The sequence below is a fragment of the Nycticebus coucang genome, chromosome 11 (genome assembly GCF_027406575.1).
Source record: "Nycticebus coucang isolate mNycCou1 chromosome 11, mNycCou1.pri, whole genome shotgun sequence".
Taxonomy (NCBI): domain Eukaryota; kingdom Metazoa; phylum Chordata; class Mammalia; order Primates; family Lorisidae; genus Nycticebus; species Nycticebus coucang.
This window is the reverse complement of record NC_069790.1, coordinates 48245629-48265041: the sequence shown is the minus strand read 5'-3', so window position 1 is coordinate 48265041 and position 19413 is coordinate 48245629. Positions and strand designations below refer to the sequence as shown.

General features: G+C 35.9%; 2 protein-coding genes across 2 annotated transcripts in view; both read right to left on the bottom strand.

Annotated features, from left to right (window-relative positions):
* THSD7A (thrombospondin type 1 domain containing 7A) overlaps positions 1–19413 on the bottom strand; it is a 466447-nt gene that overhangs the window by 323969 nt on the left and 123065 nt on the right. The window lies entirely within an intron of this gene.
* On the bottom strand, positions 16197–18160 carry LOC128598818 (RNA-splicing ligase RtcB homolog). Its single transcript, XM_053609605.1, has one exon. It carries the CDS (start codon positions 18133–18135, stop codon positions 16618–16620), a length of 1518 nt encoding a protein of 505 aa, XP_053465580.1. The 5' UTR covers positions 18136–18160; the 3' UTR covers positions 16197–16617.

The following is a 19413-nucleotide window of genomic DNA, read 5'->3' as shown; positions in this document are numbered from 1 at the left end:
GGTACGCATAACTATAAACAATCAATCATGGTACACATCACAAGGCTACCTGACATCCCAAATCATAAGCATTTTCAAACCGAATAGAAGGATAAAAGAAATAGTGTGTGATTAAAATGTAGTGAATAATAACATATTTTGCTATATATACTTAAATATTTTCCCCCTTAAATTTGACAATATTATGGGGTGGGTATATAAATGTTTTTGGTTACATGTATCGATTTTGTTACACTTGAGTAGGGGTTATAAGTGTATCTATCACCCAGAGTGTTCACGGCACCCATAATAAGGTTTTCTCTTACTATTAATTGAATTACAATGTTTTCTTCTTGCAAGATATAATTTAAGAGACGTAACCTTGTGGGGAATCAGGATACATATGGAGTATCTGCTTTACAAAAAGTATCTCTCTCTGTATTCTTTTGATGGCCAAGGAAAAGAAGCTGAAAAGAACTACAGATCCTTGGAAATCTCAGTGTGAATAGCATTCAGCACTGAGCAATAGTTGTGGAAGGGCTTCAAGAAGGTCAGGTTTTACCTTGGAATCTTTTGCAAACATTTCTCTCAATCTTATTCACTGGTGTGACATTCATAACCTGAGGGCTAACCTGGGCGGTCCATGAATTCTATATGACTGTATGAATTTACTTCTTCTCCTACCCCTAGATGAGAGTCAATAGCTTACAGTCTACTGGCTCAAACCAAGAAAAGGTTAAGAAACTATTTCTCTATAGCTTCAGAGATATTTAGAGGCATAATTTCACAAGTTGTGTGGTGGTTTGGGAACTACATGATATGGCACCATAAAGAAAATCAAATAAATCAAAAAATTAACATGCATCATTTAAATTAAGTCTCCCAAGAAAAATCATACTGTCAGTGAGCACTGCGCCTAACCTGTGTTTAACAGCTGCATCATTTGGAAATGCTAATCATCAGTTGACACTTCAGCAATTAAGTGCCTTTAAAAATATATACTCAAATCACTGCAATGGATTTTAGGAAGTAATCAATTCCTCATGCATAGAGAAGAAGAATAAAGTGTTGTTAGGTCATTGAATATAATTTGAAAGTATTGCTCGTTGTTAATCTAATCATTTAAGATAATATTATCAAATATCAGGAATTTGATTCATTAAAACTAAAGAGATGTAAAACCCTAAATTTAATAAAAACTTTAATAACAATTGTATGTACTTAAGTAAGTTCCAGAAAGTTAAAGAACCTAAACATATTTAAGTTTCCTAGGTGAGTAAATATAATATATGAACCTAATAAAATATCTCTTATAAATTTTAATAATTTAGAGTGAATGTGCTCCCAAATATAAATGATCCAGGCCTTGGTATATCTTCTACTTCTGGAAGTTGAGTCAGTGATATCCAATTTGGTTGAGTATCATGGTGATTCTAGGAAACATATATATACATTCTAGGAAACACACACACACATATATATAGATATAAGACTCCAGCTTCTTTTCATTCTCCTTTCTGTCAGCCTGTTACAGCCTGTGCCCTCACTTTGCTTCACACAAAATAACTAGTAGAGATAAGCTCTCGAGTTGGAGGTGGAGGGATGTAAAAGCATTTTTATAATAGATTATTTATTAGGTTTTATGTTAAAATTCATACCATATTTTAACTTCATTTTGCCTAACTTGGATTAGTGTCCAAACTACTCCTTATTTCTGCGGTAAAATGTTTTTGGAGTACCATATCCCATTACAAACTAATGTTTTTAAATAAGCCCATGAGTTATAGGGAAAATATCAAATATGTTTTATGGTGAAAAAAATATTTTGCAAAAACATATCAAATATCAATAATATTGGACTTAGGGGGTGGATTAAAGTATAGAATTTCTCTGAGATTTCTATTATTTATTTTTGTTTTTCTTATAATCATAGTTGTCATCTGTTCAAAATAACTGATTATAAAATATTTTTACAAGCCTTATGATAACTTCATATTAGAAAACACCCAACGGATACATAAAAAATGAAAGTAAGAAAATTAAAACAGAATACCAGAGAAAATAACCTTTACATGAAGAAAAACAGGAAGGAAGAAAAAATGAAAAAGAGGAGCACAAAACAACCAGAAATCAAATGATAACATGGTACCAATAAGTCAGCAAGTCATTTTCTATCAATAATAACATTGAATCTAAATGAACTGAACTCTACAATTAACAGTGGCTGAATGAATAAAAACAAAGACACAACTATATGTTTTTTACAAGAAACTCACTTCATCTATAAAGACACACATAGACTAAATATAAAGGAATGGAAAAAGATATTCCATGGAAATGACAACTAGAAAAGAGCAGGAGCAGTTATAGTTCTATCAGATAAAATGAATTTCAAGACCAAAACTGTAAAAAGAGACCAAGAAAACCATCATATAATGATAAGTTTGTTCAAGAAGAGGATATAACAATTCTAAATATATATGCATCCAATACTGGATCACCCAAATAAAGCAAATATTAACAGAGATAAAGAGATGTATAGACTCCAATAAATAATAGAGATCTCAGTATCCCACTTTCAGCACTGGACAGATCATCCAGACAAAACCTCACCAAAGAAAATTGGACTTAATCTGTACTATAAAATAAAAGGACTTAATAGATATTTCCAGAATATTTAATCCAATATTTTCAGAAGATGCATTCTTCTCCTTATCTCATAGATAATTCTCAAGGATAACCAGTATGTTAGGCAATGAAATAAGTCTTAAAAATTTCCAAAAAATTGAATTCATACTAAGTATTTTCTGTGACAACAATGAAATAAAACTAGAAATCAATAACAAGAGTGACATTGACAACTATGCATACATCAAGTAAACAGTGTGTTCCTGAATGACCAGTGAGTGAATGAATATGACTCACTGGTTATTCAATGAATATGACTTCCAGCTTCTCTTCATTCCACTTTCTGCCAATCTGTTGCAGCCAGTCAATTGTATCAACTAATATGATACACTGCAACAACAAACCCAAGGACAAAAACCATATGATAATTTCAATTAATGCTGAAAAAGCATTTGATAATTTCAACATTCCTTCATGATAAAAACTCTCAAATAACTGGATATAGAAGGAACTGATTTCAACACAATAAAAGCCATATATGACAACCCACAGCGAGTATCATACTTAATGGGGAAAAACTGAAAGCCTTTCCTCTAAGATCTGGAACAAGACAAGGACACCCACCTTCACCAGTGTCATTCAACATTACACTGGAAGTTCTAGCTAGAATAATCAGACAAGGGAAGGAGCAAAGACACCCAAATTGGAAAAATACATAAGTCAAATGATCCTGGTTTGCAGATATTTCCTTATACCTGAAGAAACCTAAAGACTTCCGCCAAAACCTGTTAGAACTAATGAAAAAAATCAGTAAATTTCATACATAATTCAAGTAGCATTTCTATATGCCAATAGTAAACAATCCGAAAAAGAAACCAAGAAAGTATCCCCAGTTACAATATCTACAAATAAAATAAAATACCTAGGAATTAACTTAATCAAAGATATGAAAGAGCTCTATAATGAAAACTATAAAACACTGATGAAAGAAACTGAAGCAAATACACAAAAAATGGAATATATCCCATGCTCATGGATTGGAAGCATCAATATTGTTAAAATGTCCATTCTGTCCAAAGTAATCTACAGATTCAGTGCAATTCCAATCAAAATACCTGTGACATTCTTCACAGAAATAGAAAAAAAAAATCCAAGAACATATATTGAGAAAAAGAATAGTCTCTTCAATAAATTGTTCTGAATATACTGGATATCTATATGCAGAAGAATGAAACTAAACTATTATCTATCACTGTATATAAAAATTGAATCAAAGTAAGTTAAATATTCAAATCTAAAACCTCAAACTATTAAATTACTAAAAGAAAATATTGAAAAAAAGCTCCAGAATGAGTCTTGGCAGTGATTTCTTGAATAATATCCCCAAAGCTCAGGCAACCAAAGCAAAATTATACTAAAGGGAACACATCAAGCTAGAAAGTTTCTGTATATAAAGGAAACAAACAATAAAGTGAAAGAAGAAGCCACAGTTCTCAATGTTCTGAGAAAATATTGATAAGTTAGCCTTCTGACCAGAGATTATTAAGTATTTAAGGAGCTCTAATGACTCAATAGGGAGAAATCAAATAATCTGATTAAAAATGAACAATGGATCCACACAGACATTTCTCAAAGGAAGACATACAAATGGTCAACAAGTATATAAAAGGATGTTCAACAGCATTAGTAATCAGAAATGCAGGTCAAAACTATAATGAATTATCATCTCATCCCAGTTACAATGGCTTTTATCAAAAAGGTAATAAGAAATGCTGGTAAGGATGTGGAGAAAGAGGAACCCTTGTATACTGCAGGTGGGGATGTAAATTACTGTGACCACTATGGTGATCAGCACAGAAGTTTCTCATAAAATAAAAAATAGAACTACCATGAACCAGCAATCACACTTGTAAGTATATATCCAAAAGAAAGAAAACTAATATATCAAAAAGATATCTGCATTCCCATGTTTAATATGGCATTATTCACAACAGCTAAGATTTGCAATCAACCTACGTCCATCAATGGATGACTGGATAAAGAAAATATGGTACATAAACACAAAGGAATATTATTCAGCTATAAAAAGAATGATATCCTGTCATTTGCAATGACATGAATGGAACTGGGGAATATTATGTTTAGTGAAATAAACAAAACACAGAAAGGCAAATCTCGCACAGTCTCACTCATATGTGGGAGCTAAATATTAAAATAAAAATTGATCTCATGGAGACAGAGAGTAGAATGATGTCTACCAGAGACTAGAAAGGGTATCAAGGAGTGGGAGACAAAAGAGGGATGGCTAATGGATATAAAAATATGGAGTTAGATACAATGAACAATATTTGATAGCACAATAAAGTGGATACAGTCAATAATACATTAGTGTATAATTTAAAATAACTAAAAGATTGGAATTGGAATATTTCTAACACAAAGAAATGATAAATACATTCGAGGTGATGCATACCACATACCCCAATACCCAGATTTGATTGTTAAATATCACATGCCTGTATCAAAATATCATATGTACATACTATGTACTCATAATAATTAAAATAAAATATATTAAATTATAAAACACTGTTTTCCACATTGTTCCAGTATCAATGTTACTGTCTCAAAAAATACCTATCACAGAGTAGACCTCTGGTTGGTCTTTAGTACAAGCTTTCTAAGTAGAATAATTGAGCACATTTTACAATAATAATAAGTTCACATAATAATCAATAATAGCATTTCTATAATTCTAGACTCTATGCTAATCAAATGATTTGGGTTAGACTTTTTACTAGTATACTGTGAAACCATATTGATCTGGTTATACAAATTGTTCCAGAATTACCACACTTGTACACTTAAAAATTGATTCAAGAAGTTTTGTTATTCCATATAGATAATAAGAAGTATCTTAATGTGGTAATATCAGACACCATATTTATATTAAGTGCTGCATGAGAGGCAGCATTTTGTAGTTAAATATCTCCCTTTGTTATAGGTAGAGCCACATATGTATTATCCCAGTAACAACCCAAATGTTGGGGTGTTCACTATGAATACACACTAAACATTTATAAACTGCTATTTCTTTGGGGGGCATAAGTGACTATTTCAAGCAGATAATAAACATTGAACTTGCAAGTGGCAGAACATAGATGTGACTTAAGAAACTACCATACCTTAGGAAGTAAAAAGAAAAAAAAAAGTATGCATTTGAAAAAATATCCTTTATGTCTTGGAAACTACACAATGTACTTTTATTTATTTTCTTTATTTGTTTTTTAGAGACAGAGTCTCACTTTGTCACCCTCGGTAGAGTGCTGTGACGTCACAGCGCACAGCAACATTCAGCTCTTGGGTTTAGGTGATTCTCTTGCCTCAGCCTCCCAAGTAGCTGGGACTATAGGTGCCTGCCACAATGCCTGGCTATTTTTTTATTGCAGTTTGGCCAGGGCCAGGTTTGAACCCACCACCCTCGGTATATGGGGCTGTCACCCTACTCACTGAGTCACAGGCACCACAATCTACTTTTATTCACAAGGCTAATTTATGAAAACAAGGCACATGTGTTCAATATTAACATCTTCACTTAAAACTGTTAATCTACATTATTCTTTCTTTATAATATTTGCTATCACTTAGATTTTTTAAATAGTCTAAACATTTTTAAAGGTACTATTTTTAAACTTGTCAACTTCTGAGCAGGAACACATTTGCTTCTTAAATCAAGGTACGTCAATAAACCAGTTAAAATAATACAAAACAAAGGGAATATATTCTAATCACTTTCAAAGATAAAGCCCAAGCTTAACGGGAAATCATTAAAATATATTTATCAGAGTCCAAAGAACCAATGACTTATTGGCAAATGAGTAATTAGTCATCTTGTCATTATCTGAATACCACAGATACCAAGCAATCCACTAACTCTGATTTGGGGTTTTTAAGCTTGCTATTTGTATGCAAGAAGTTTCTCATTGATGTTATTTTTCCTTCTTTCTTTTCAAAAACATGAACTGAAGAAGTAAACTAAAGTGCAGTTTAGAGAAATCTTGTTCCACAAAATATGTAACTAGCTTAAATATAAAATGGATTGAGTTTCCAAAATGATGTAACCACTAGCATAAGGGGCACACTGAATTTAGAAAATGAGATAATCCTTTATGTCCTGTGTACAAAGCAATGCTTCCAAGTAGACCTGCAAATGTTCTTCTTTAGCCATAACACCATTAATATCTCTCATTCCTTCCATTGCTTTTCTTTAGATTCATTCCCAAGTAACTGTAAATCATAGTGGAGCCACAGTGGGAAAGTAATCACTGTATTTTTCTTTGCAAGAGTTTTTTGCCCTCTTGGTTTGATTGCTGCCTTTCAGTTATGGAGCTATTAATTTTTTACAGAGTTTTATTTACCACAACGCCCTGCCTAGTTTGCCAAGCATGTTGGTTTCTTGCTGAACCAGTATACATATAGGGTTTGGCATCATGGAAAACCCTGAGCATTAACTATTAAAGGAGCCCCAATTGACTTTTGTTTTGCCATTTGTTAGCTAAAATCAATACATTCTATCATTATAATCTCTGTAAAACCTCAGATGCGTGTGCCTAGCAGGCAAAACCATCAGAGAGACTGAGATCTTCCCCAGACAGGGGAGAAATCTTATTTTTATTTTTAATTAATGTAAAATGCACATCCAAACCAGTGGCTTCAAGACTCCAAGGAATCTGTTCTAAAGCCTTCAGCAGTGTGTGGTATACTCCCGTTTCCATGTCTGCATCCTGCAATGCTTATTTGATATTCCTTTGAAATTCATTTGGCTTGAGTCAAAATAACTCTTGAAAGTGAAAAAAGCTCACATAAATAAAATACTTTATTCAAAGATTTCTTTATGTTTCTACTTATTTTTTGTAACACTGTCAAAGTCTGAATATGCATACTTTATCTCTTTACTATTCTTTTCTTCAACAGAAGGTAATATGCCAATAAATTGGCCAAGAATACCACACAGCTGAGTCAGCTGAGGAGTGGCAAGGTGGCAAATATTCTTTGTCATTTCCCCCCCTTTTTTTCTTTATCACCCCATTTCTCTAAACTAAGGTCATCCCAGCTTCTCTCCCTAATCATACTTTATTAATCTTCAAAATACCTTCAAAAAGACTAGAGTTAAAGCTACTTGAACAGATATTTTATATATTGCAGAGATAGTATATGGACAATCTTTATATTTCAATATTTAATATTAAACTTTTATAATTATTCCTTTAATTCCTGTAAAAATATTTGTTATGCATCAATGATAACTAACTTTACAATCATAGGCACTACTATAATATATGTAAGTTTCTTAAAAATGTCAAATGGACTTTGCTTATATTTCCCAAAGGGTAGGGAACTTTCCACTTTTCTGGTTTATAAAAACAAAATAACAAACAAGCAAGAACCCTAAATAAGTGTTTACTAATTGATTTTTAATATATTTCGCAAGGAAACAACATGCCTGCACAAAATTTCTAATGATTTAACTGAAAAGTAGCAATTTGAAAGAACAAAGTACAAATTAACATAAAAATATATGCCCTTGAAAATGAATTATTTAATCTTTCAGAAAGTAGGTCTTCTCAGGTATAATATGGAGATTTTTGAATATGTCATCCTTAAATTCCAGCCTGGCTCTGAAATGCTGTGAAATTACATTTTCTTCACTCATTCGAGCTCAGGGATGTTGACCTTCTCTGAATTCGAAAGTTTTGAACCACTCAGCTGACAGTGTTCTGTTATGTCTCATCTCTTGCATTATGATCCAATATGTTGAACTCTACTATGCTATTTCCACAATCATTAACAAATAGTTATTGTGGAATCCTCAAGGAGTTTAGGTGTGCAGGATACAATTAAATGTGACTGCTAGATGTTTTGTGAAATAAATATAGAGAGAAATAAAGCATATTAACATAATAAAAATATAAGAAACATATAATCAATGCCATACGAGTGGTTTAGAAAATTATTACAAGGAAAATTCAGAAAGGGAGGAGACTGAATAACCTTAATTTATTTTGAACTTATTATGCACTAAACTCTGTATTAAGCCCTAGGTAAATACAAATGAAAAGATACAACCTCTGCTCTCATAGTAATTGCTCATAAAACCATAGCTAATTTATTAAAAGTACAAGGCTGTAGGATTTTTTAATCATTTATTGTTATTGTTTTAGTACATTTAAGTCCCTGCTTTGCTGTGAGCTCTCTGCTCATGCTGCATAAGTTTGATGCAAGGTTCATCTTTATACTGCCTATAAGTGCTTTGTACCCAGTAGGAACACAGTGGATTCCTCTTAAATGGCTGATTCTTTTAACATGAATTTATACTCACAAATACCCTACTATAGTCAGATCAACCTTAGATAATAAACAATCTTGATTTATACACAACTGAGTGCCAGGACTGCTATGCTTTCTGACTTATCAATCTCATGATTTTGCCTGGTAAATGAGTTATGGTGAGTTGAATCCCTTATGAATCAGATTTGATTCTGTAGCAATAACTCATAAAGAGGATGGAATCCCTTCTCTACCCATCTCCAATTGCTCTCTCTTTTGGTCTATATTTTAGTCTATATTTTTATTAAAAATAGAATAAGATTTTGATAGATACATATGTAGTAGTCTAACTTAACTTTGATTAAGGTATATTGAGTACTTGGAAGAAACCAGTACTTGGAGGTTGCAGAAAAGGATATTTCTGCAGAAAAGTGTTTATTTTCTGCTGATGAAAAATTTAGATTTCTAAATTATATTTAGAAAGGAAACAATGAGTAGGAAACCATGAAAAGAATAGCATGTCTGTTTGTCAAGAAATGTAATATTTTTCAGCTGGTTAAATCCTGCCATCTTTCCTAGTGAGATAAAACTAAAGGTACTCTGGCTTCCACATAGGATCAATGCAAATGTGCACTCCTGCTTGCACACAACTTCCTGTAGGCAGGATTGCTGATCACGAAGTGTTCAAAGGGCAGATCAGATGCATGTTCTATCTACAAACTTTTTTAATGCCACTGTCCTTAAGAATCTTGTGGCTTTTTAATACAAGTTTAATACAATACTAAACTTGAATACAATTTGACTCTACTGGAAACACAAATAATTGAATAAAGCACTATTTAGAAAAGAGAGATGTGTTATATCTTTTCAAATGGTGGTTTCAGAAAGTCTGGGTGAGGCCTCTTAGAATATACATTTCTGACAAGTTCTTAAGCGATGCTGATACTGGTGGGCCAGGGAAAAAGCTTTGCCATACAGTGCATTGAGGATAAATTAATGAATTTTATAAGAAAAAAAGAAAAGTAAATTATAAAGAACTATTTCTCAGTGGCTTTTCTAAATTCAAATACATGCCATTCCTGTAACTAACATTTCTTGCAGACCATTTAAGGAACCTGAGTTAGATTCCCAAAACCCTGATTTTGTTTAATCTATTCATCAAAGCTAAACCTCAGAAGTGAAATATAGCAAAGGGCAATATAAGTCCTCAACTATAAAAGCATGCTGCAAAATCTTTAACCTGAAAGTCCTAAGGAAGTGGATGCCTGAATTATTTGAGGGTAGCCATAAAAGCCAGGATATATATCTCCTAATGAATTTTTCCATGTAGAATTAATAAGAATTTCTTGATTCTAATGCACAGGGAATCTGAACACTGACCTACTTCTCAGGAAAGCATGATTGATCAACATTTGCAAAATGCACTGAGGAGAAGTGCTTTATAATTTCATCCAAGAAGCAGAAAAATATTTTGTGCTATTAAATTTCTTTTTGTTACATATCCCCATTTATAGACCATTATGTGCTTTAGAGTATTAGGATGTTGTTTAGTTTATATAAAAAATAGAGTCTCTATATAACTGGATCCACAGTCAATACTCCCAGCACCCCACTTGGACTACAGCAACCTGGGTGATCAGTAGGTCTCAGAGAACTGTGGGTCTCCTGGAGCTTGGGCATTCAAGGCAGGCTACTTCTAGCCAAGAGGAAAACACAGCATACCAGAGGCCTATAAGGACAAAGGAACTGGGCCACCAGCTCCAGTCTGCCAATCCTCTCTTTGAAGTGCCTGTCACTGCTGTGAGGAACCTACTCTCCATGTAGGTGAATCCTAGCACAATCATACCTACTCTGCTGGAGCATTTAAGCCCAGCCCACAGTCAGACTCATAGCCCTGCACAGAGCAAGATGACCTCTGCCACCTCTGCTTCAGCTGGGTAAGGGTAGGAGCTGAGAATCTAGTCATTTTGGTGCTGCCACAGGATAGACGCCACTGCTAAAGAGAGAGAGGTATGAACGGCTTGTACATCCTATAGTTGTCGGCTGCTACTAATCTTGTCAAGAGGAGCCCACCCCTCATATGGCAGGTTCACAGTGCATCCACCCTTCTCCTGTCAGAGTATTTGTCCAGAGCAGGAAAAGACCCCACTTTTCACTACCACACCAAGTGCCTGAACTTAGTTAGGCTTGAGGGCATGTCTGCCTGCCTGACCTTCGTCTAGTCCCCACAGGACTCAAACATGCCATCCACGGTCCTAGGAACCAGGCATCACCTAAACTACTCTACCACCACAGGAACCTGAGCATTTTCCCAGGGATCAAAGGTCCAGTGGACCCAAATTTCCAGCAACACCATAGCGTATACTTATCTGCATGAACCAAGAAGCAATGCACCTCTACTTCCCTACACTAAGCAGCAGAGGTCTCAGCTTGTGATCAATGGGATCAATAAGAAAGTTGAAAGCAAACATAAAGAAACAACAAAAATAAAAATTCAAAATGTGAATAAAAAATTCACTAAAAAGATGGTACTTTTTAAAAAATAACATAACCACTGAAAATGAGAGAGTTGTTTAGGGAATTTCAAAATATAGTGGAAAGTCTTAGTAACAGACTAAATCAAAGAGAAGAAAGAATTTCAGACGCTGAAGACAAAGCTTTCAAATGAACCCAATCAGCAAAAAATTAAAAAAAAAAGAACAAGAGAAATGAACACAATCTCTGAGAAATCTGGGAATATGTAAAACACTTAAACATAAGAATCAGAGGTATCCCTGAGGGAGAAGAAAAAGCTAAAAGCTTAGAAAACCTATCTGGGGGAATAATGGAGGAAAACTCTCCTGGTCTTGCTAGAGATTTAGATATCCAGACATAAGAAGGGCAATAAACTCCTGGAAGATTAATGAGAAATAGGAGATCACCAAGGCACACAGTCATCAGTCTGGACAAAGTCAAAGTGAAAGAAAACTATCATACAACCTATGAGGCAAAAGCATCAAATAACACACAAAGAAAAACTCAAAAGACCAACAGCAGACTTCTCAGCAGAAACCGTAAAAGTCAGAAGGGGGTGGGATTCCAGGGGTAGTCGTAAACAGAATATCTGTCAGCTGAGAATTTTGTACCTGGCAAATTAAGTTTTATAAGCAAAGAACACATGAAATCTTTCCCAGACAAGCAAACACTAAGGTAATCTGTAACCACTAGATCTGTTGTAAAAGAAATGCTCAAAAGTGCTTCAAACACCAAAAAGAATGATCAATACTCATCAGGGTAAAAAGTCAAAACTCAAAGCTCTAATAATGGCTCAGTGGGTGGGGCGCCGGCCCCATATACTGAGGGTAGTGGGTTCTAAACCCAGCCCCTGCCAAAATGCAACAAAAAATAGCTCTGTGGCATGGTGGGGGCCTGTAATCCCAGCTACTCAGGAGGCTGAGGCAAGAGAATCGCCTAAGCCCAAGGATTTGGAGGTTGCTGTGAGCTGTGACACCACAGCACTCTACCGAGGATTAATAAGTGAAACTCTGTCTCAAAAAAAAAATAAATTAAATAAATTAAAAAAAAAAATACAGGGAGAATACAAAGCATCTAGGTAACAATAAACAAAATGACTAGATTAATAAATCACTTATCAACAGTCATATTAAATGTAAATGGTCTAAATGCCTACTTGAACACAACCCAAATATCTGTTGTCTTCAAGAAAGCCAGTTAAGGGCGGCGCCTGTGGCTCAAGGAGTAGGGTGCCAGTCCCATATGCCGGAGGTGGTGGGTTCAAACCCAGCCCCTGCCAAAAACCAAAAAAAAAAAAAAAAAAAAGAAAGCCAGTTAATTGATAAAGAGTCACATAGACTAAAGGAAAAATATCCCATGCAAATGAAAACTAAAACTAAGCAGGAGTTAGCAGCATGCTTAGATAAAATAGAGTTTAAATAAACAGTAAAGATAAGATAAAGATTGTCATTATATAATAATATTGGGATCAATTCAATAAGAAGACATAACAATCTTAAATACATACATACCTAAAACCAAAGTTCCTACATTCATAAAACAAACACTACTAGACCTAAGAAATGAAATCCACTGCAGTTTAATAAAAATGGGGGACTTTGATCCTCCACTGATGAAAGAAGACAGATTGTCAAGGCAGAAAATCAACACAGAATCTTTAGATTTAAACAAGACTTTAGAATAAATGAATTTAGCAGACATTTACAAAAAATTGTACCTAAAAACTACAGAATATACATTCTTCCCATCAGCATGCGCAACATTTTCTAAGATAGAACATATGTTAGGCCACAAAAATAGTCTCGGTAACTTAAAAAAAATTAAAATTACACCATTTATCATCTCAGATCATAGTAGAATAAAACTAGAAGTGAATTCTAAGAGGAACTCTCAAAACTAACAATACATGGAAATCAAACAACTTGTTTCTCTATCATCTTTGGGTCAATGATGAAATCAAAATGAAAATTTTAAAAAATTTATTTGAAAGACAATGACAACACAAGCTAACAAAATATCTGGGACATAGAAATAAATTGATTCTAAAGGGAAGTTTATAGAATGAAATGCCTACATCAAAAAGACAGAAAGATCAGTAATTAACAACCTGGTCCTAGGGTCATATCATAGGGAACAAGATAAACAATAACAAATCAAACCCAAATCTACAAGAATGCAAGAAATAATACAGATCAAAGCATAAATAAATAAAATTTAAACAAAAAATTTACAAAGGATCAATAAAAACAAAGTTGTTTCTTTGAAAAGATAAACAAAACTGACATATCGTTGGGTAGACTAGCCAAGAAAGACAAGGAAGGATTCAAATAAGCACAATCAAAAATCAAAAAGGATACAGTACAACTGATATCACAGAAGTATAAAATATCATCTGAGACTATCTGATAATTTTTTGATGATTAAAAGAAACCTGAAAACCCCAACCACACAAACAGGAAAATCTAGAGAAAATGGATACATTTTTAGAAATGTAAACCTCTCAAGATTGAATAACGAAGAAATAGAAATTCTGAAAATACCAATAATACATAGAGAGATTGAATCAATAATAGGTAAACTCCCAATAAAAAAAGCCCAGGACTAGATTGATTCACACCCAAGTTCTACCAGACCTGCAACAAATTCGTACCTATCCTACTGAAACTGCTCCATAACACTGAGAAGGAGGGGGTCCTCTGTAACTCACAGTATCACTCTGATACTAAAGCCAGGAAAGGACATATGAGAATAGAAAACTACAGACCAATATTTCTCATAAACATAGATTCAAAATCCCTCAACAAAATATTAGCAAAAAAATCAAGACACATAAAAAAAAAAGCACCATGATCAAGTGAGTTTCATCCCAGGGGGTGCAAAGACGGTTTAATATGTGCAAATAAATAAATGTAATTCACCACGTAAACATGATGTAAAACAAAACCCATGTGATCATATCACTAGACGCAGAAAAAGCATTTATTCCAAAAATCCCACCACTAAGTATCTACCCAAAGGAAAAGAAGTCATTGCATCAACAGGGCACATGCACCTGTATGTTGATGGCATCACAATTTACAATTACAAAGATATGGAGTCAAGCCAAGTGCCCATCAATTGATTAGTGGATAAAGAAAATGTGTGTGGGTCTATATCTAGAGATATAGATATATTCTCTCTCTCTCTATCCATCCATATCATAGAGAACTATTTAGCTATAAAAAAGAATGAAATAACATCTTCCACAGCAACTTGGATAGAACTAGAAGGCATTATCTTAATGAAGTATCCCAGGAATTAAAAAATATATATATTTGATGTTCTCACATATCAGTGAAAGCCAAATGACAGGTAGACATGTTCATACAGATTGGTATAATAGACTTTGGAGATTCAGAATGGTGGAGGGTCAAAGGGAGGTGAAGGATCAAAAATTATCTATTGGGTACAATGTACACTATTCTGGTGATGAGTATACTATATAATTCATCCATGTATCACAAAACCATTTGTACCCCCTAAATCTATAGACATTAAATAGATAGATAGATAGATAGATAATTGCTTCATCAGAGTAAGTTCCAGGATCTAATTCCATCATGCTTGTCAAATAATTGTATTTGTTACCTTATCTGATAAAATAATGTATACATTAAAAGGTTTTCAGAAAGTAAACAAAATATATGTACTAAATGATTTTTTATCTATTAAATAATTTGTCTATTAAGTAGTTTTAAAACAGAAAACAAGGAAGCTACAGTTTACTTCCTTTGTAGATAGAGATTTGGGTATGTTCCTAATATTGCCTTCTTTTATTATACAATGATTGCTAAAAAGTCCTAGCAAGTTGAAGTCATATAAACTAATCAGTAAAGAAAATGTGATCTAAGTATCTCGCTAAACACTCAGGCAAAAAACTTCGTTATTTCATGCCTCAGTCATTTTAAACTGTAATTTTTGTCCTCCAGTATATATTCCATGTGCTGTGAGGGATGGAGCTTGTAGGAGAGCAGGTAGTACCTTATCTTGGAGCTACAGAGACCAAAGTTCCAATACAGGCTCTGTTGATTATTATCCCAGCGTTGCCAGGTTAATGTGACATTCCTACCAAGTGAAGTTTCTGAAACGCTGCTTTGATTTTTTCTTTTTTTTTTTTTTTTGTAAGCAACATATTACAACTTTATTAAATTCTCTAGATTACTGGCTGTTGAGATTCACCAGAGGCCTTAATAATCTTCAACTACAGTCCTTTAACATCTTTGTGGTGTCACTGTATATACCATAACATTTGATTAAGTGGCACAAAACTAGTCAAATCTATCAAGACAGAGCAATTGTTAACTGTCAGTTTTGGTTTTATAATAATTCAACCATAAATATAAAGATATTCAGTCTACTGTGAGGGTTCTTTGCTGTTGCTGTGCAAGGCATTACTCAAAAATACTTTGTCAGGATAGTCCTGAATAATGACTCATACTAGTAATGTTGAGTCAGTAATGTTGCAGGTCAGTTAAAACTCTGCCTTCTATTTAACATGAGAAAAGTAGCAAGGGCATAAAAATTTTTCTCTTTTGGGCTCCCCTTTCCTTACACCTGCACATGCACTCCTTCCTCAACACATTTCACCATCCATTCACCTAGTATTTTGATCACAATCCCTGGAGTGTGCTGCAAGGAAGAAGGGTATTTAGGGTTCTGCTCAGTATAGGGGTGGTGCCTAGATGGGTGACTGGACAAACTGACAAATCGAGGGAAGAAGGGAAACATCCCCCCAAATTATTTAATAGAATTATTCTTCAAGACACCTCTCAGGATGTAAACAGAGCTTGGTGTAAAGAAGATTATTTTGATGGCTAAACATTTGTATGACGGAGTAAGGCAGTTTCTTGACCCCTACCCACCTCCTAATAGATTTTCCCCCAAATCTGGGGACAATGGAGGAGGCATATTTCTCCCTTTCCAAATGGGGACAACGTGCCTCCTCCTAAAAGTGATTTTAAAATGCTGGCTCCCAAAAGCAGCAGCCTCCCTGTCGGTCATCTTGGCACAAGCAGTTTCAGCTGCACACTTTGGAACCTGTCAGTTCTTGAGTCTGATGTCTGAAGAGCATTTCCATTCACTTTCATTTCGGAGTGTTAGTGGTGTCCGGCAGCCCTGTGGTTCCAAGTCCTAACCTTTGATAACCGCGACTGGTCTCAGTTTAATGGCTTTCTTGCTGATCCCAGCATCATGGCAGGTGTTCACCACATCTGTCACGTTCTTATAGGACTCAGGAGCTTCTTCCATAACCAGTTTGGGTGAGGCAACACGGATTGAGATCCCCATATCTGCCAATTTGTCTAAGACATCCTGGAAATCTAAATTACGTCGAGATTTTGCTCGGGACAATGCACGGCCCGCTCCGTGACAGGTTGTTCCAAAGGTCTCAGTCATGCCCTGCTCAGTGCCTGTAAGAACGTAACTACAGGTCCCCATGGTGCCACCAATGAGTACTGGTTGTCCAGTGAGTTGGTAATCTACAGCAATGAGGGGATGGTGAGGAGGGAAGGCGCGGGTGGACCCCTTCCGGTGCACTAACAGCGTCCGCTCCTTCCCGTCCACCACATGCTGCTCCACTTTGGCAACGTTGTGAGAAACATCGTAGATCACGTGCAGGTCCAAGTCATCAGGGGTTGTATTGAAGACCTTGGCAAAAGCCTGACGGGTTAAGAAGGTCATGGAAGAGCGGTTGACCCATGCATAGTTCCCAGCTGCTGCCATTCCCTTCAGGTAGTCCTGACCCTCTGGGGAAGCGATTCGCGCACAAGCCAACTGCCGGTCGTTGACTATAATCTTGTCTCTCTTCATGGCCTTTTCCATAGCTACCAGCGCATCTGTGGCTACTTGGTGGCCCAAGCCTCTGCTTCCACTGTGGATCATCACACACACCTGTCCCTTATGATCGATGCCCATTTTCTTAGCCGCATACTCATTGAAAATCTCATCCACAACCTGGATTTCTGCATAGTGATTGCCTGCTCCCAGAGTCCGCAACTGAGGAAGGCCTCTTTTTTTAGCCCTTGCAGAGACCTTGGTGGGGTCAGCTTGCAGCATCCTCCCGTACTCCTCACAGTGCTCCTTGTCTTCAGCCCAGGCATAGCCTTCTCTCAGGGACCAGTCCACACCCATCTCCAAGGCCTCCTCCAAGTCTTTGGCATTCATTGGGATGACGCCTTTCGATCCCACCCCAACAGGAATGTGGTCAAACATAGCTTGGGAAAGTTGCTCCTTCACAGGCTGGACATCACTTTCATCTAAATTGGTTCTCAGCAAGCGGACACCACAGTTAATATCAAATCCGACACCACCTGGGGATACCACTGCTTCAGGGTCATTCATATCAAAGGCTGCCATATTCCCAATGGCAAACCCATAGCCTGAATGGACATCAGGAAGCCCAATTGATCGATGAACAATCCCAGGCAGGGCTGCCACATTGCCAATCTGTTTCATGGCTGGCAAGAAGCCACCAACACCACCACCGCGACAGGCATTCCTTAATTCCTCAAACATTAATTTCTCCAGAGCATCATTCACATAGAAAACTCCTTCAACCTGCATGTTGGGCACGAAGCCTTTCTTGATCCTCCAGCAATTTTTATTGATCTTTTCCAAGAACTGCAGCTCATCATTATAGTTGCGACTCATGGCGGCGACAACGACGGCGAAAAACCTTTTTTTTCTTTTAGGAGACAGAGTCTCACTCTGTTGCCCAGGCTAGTGCAGTGGCATCAGCATGGCTCACAGCAACCTCAAACTGCTGGGTCAAGTGATCCTCTTGCCTTAGCCTGATGAATAGCTGGGACTACAGGCATAGGCTACTGCCTCCAGTTAATTTTTCTTTATTCATAGAGATGGTGTCTTGGTCTTTCTCTTGCTCACACTGGTATTGAACTCTTGATGTCAAGCCATCCTCTTGCCTCAGCCTCCTAATGTTATAGGCATGACCCATCATGCCTGGAACACATAAACTTCTTTAAGTTCAATCTAACATTTATCTACTTATAAAATTACTTTACCTCTCTATTCCTGTATTTATTTTTCTTTATGTATAAATCCACATTTGCACTTACATGTTTTAATGGCCTCAAATTCCTTATCAGGAAAGTGGAATTCTTATTAGATATCAGGTAAGATCATTATTAGGATTACGTGAGGTAATCAATGTGAAGGTACAATATAAGAAAACAAGGTTTTCTTTTTCTTTTTTTTTTTTTTTGGAGACAGAGTCTCACTTTGTCGACTTGGTAGAGTGCCAGGGTAACATAGCTCACAGCAACCTCAAACTCTTGGGCCCAAGTGATCCTCTTGCCACAGCCTCCCAAGTAGCTGGGACTACAGGCACCTGCCACAATGCCTGGATATTTTTAGAGACAAGGTCTTGCTCTGGCTCAGGCTGGTCTTGAATGTGTGAGTTCAGGCAATCCACTGGCCTTGGTCTCCCTGAGTGCTAAGATTACAGACATGAGCCACCATGCCCGGCCTTGAAAACAAGGTTTTCTTAATGGGAAAAGAGCCAACTAGTTACTAATGAGAACTGGTAGAAGTCTGCAATTTCCAAGACAACAGGCATGTCTGTTGTGCTATATATAGTTTCATCTGCAGGTAACCATGCAGAGCAAGAGATGTGTGGTCAGAGGCTAATTGCTATGCCTTACTGCTAAGATAAGAATTGGTTACTTACCATCTTTGCATCCATATCAACAAAGGCTCAAGAGTATCTTTCAGATCCTCACTATTTTATTTAGAATTCTCCTCCTATTACAGTAAATAGCCTATTTTTCTGTTTTCCAGCTAGTACTGAACAAAAAAGAAACAAACACTCAGTGGAAACCTTCCTCCCAGCTAAGAAGCCATCACATAAAGAAAAACATTCAAGAGACGTCCTCATGCAAGAGACCATGTAAATATGTACAGGGGGAAAGA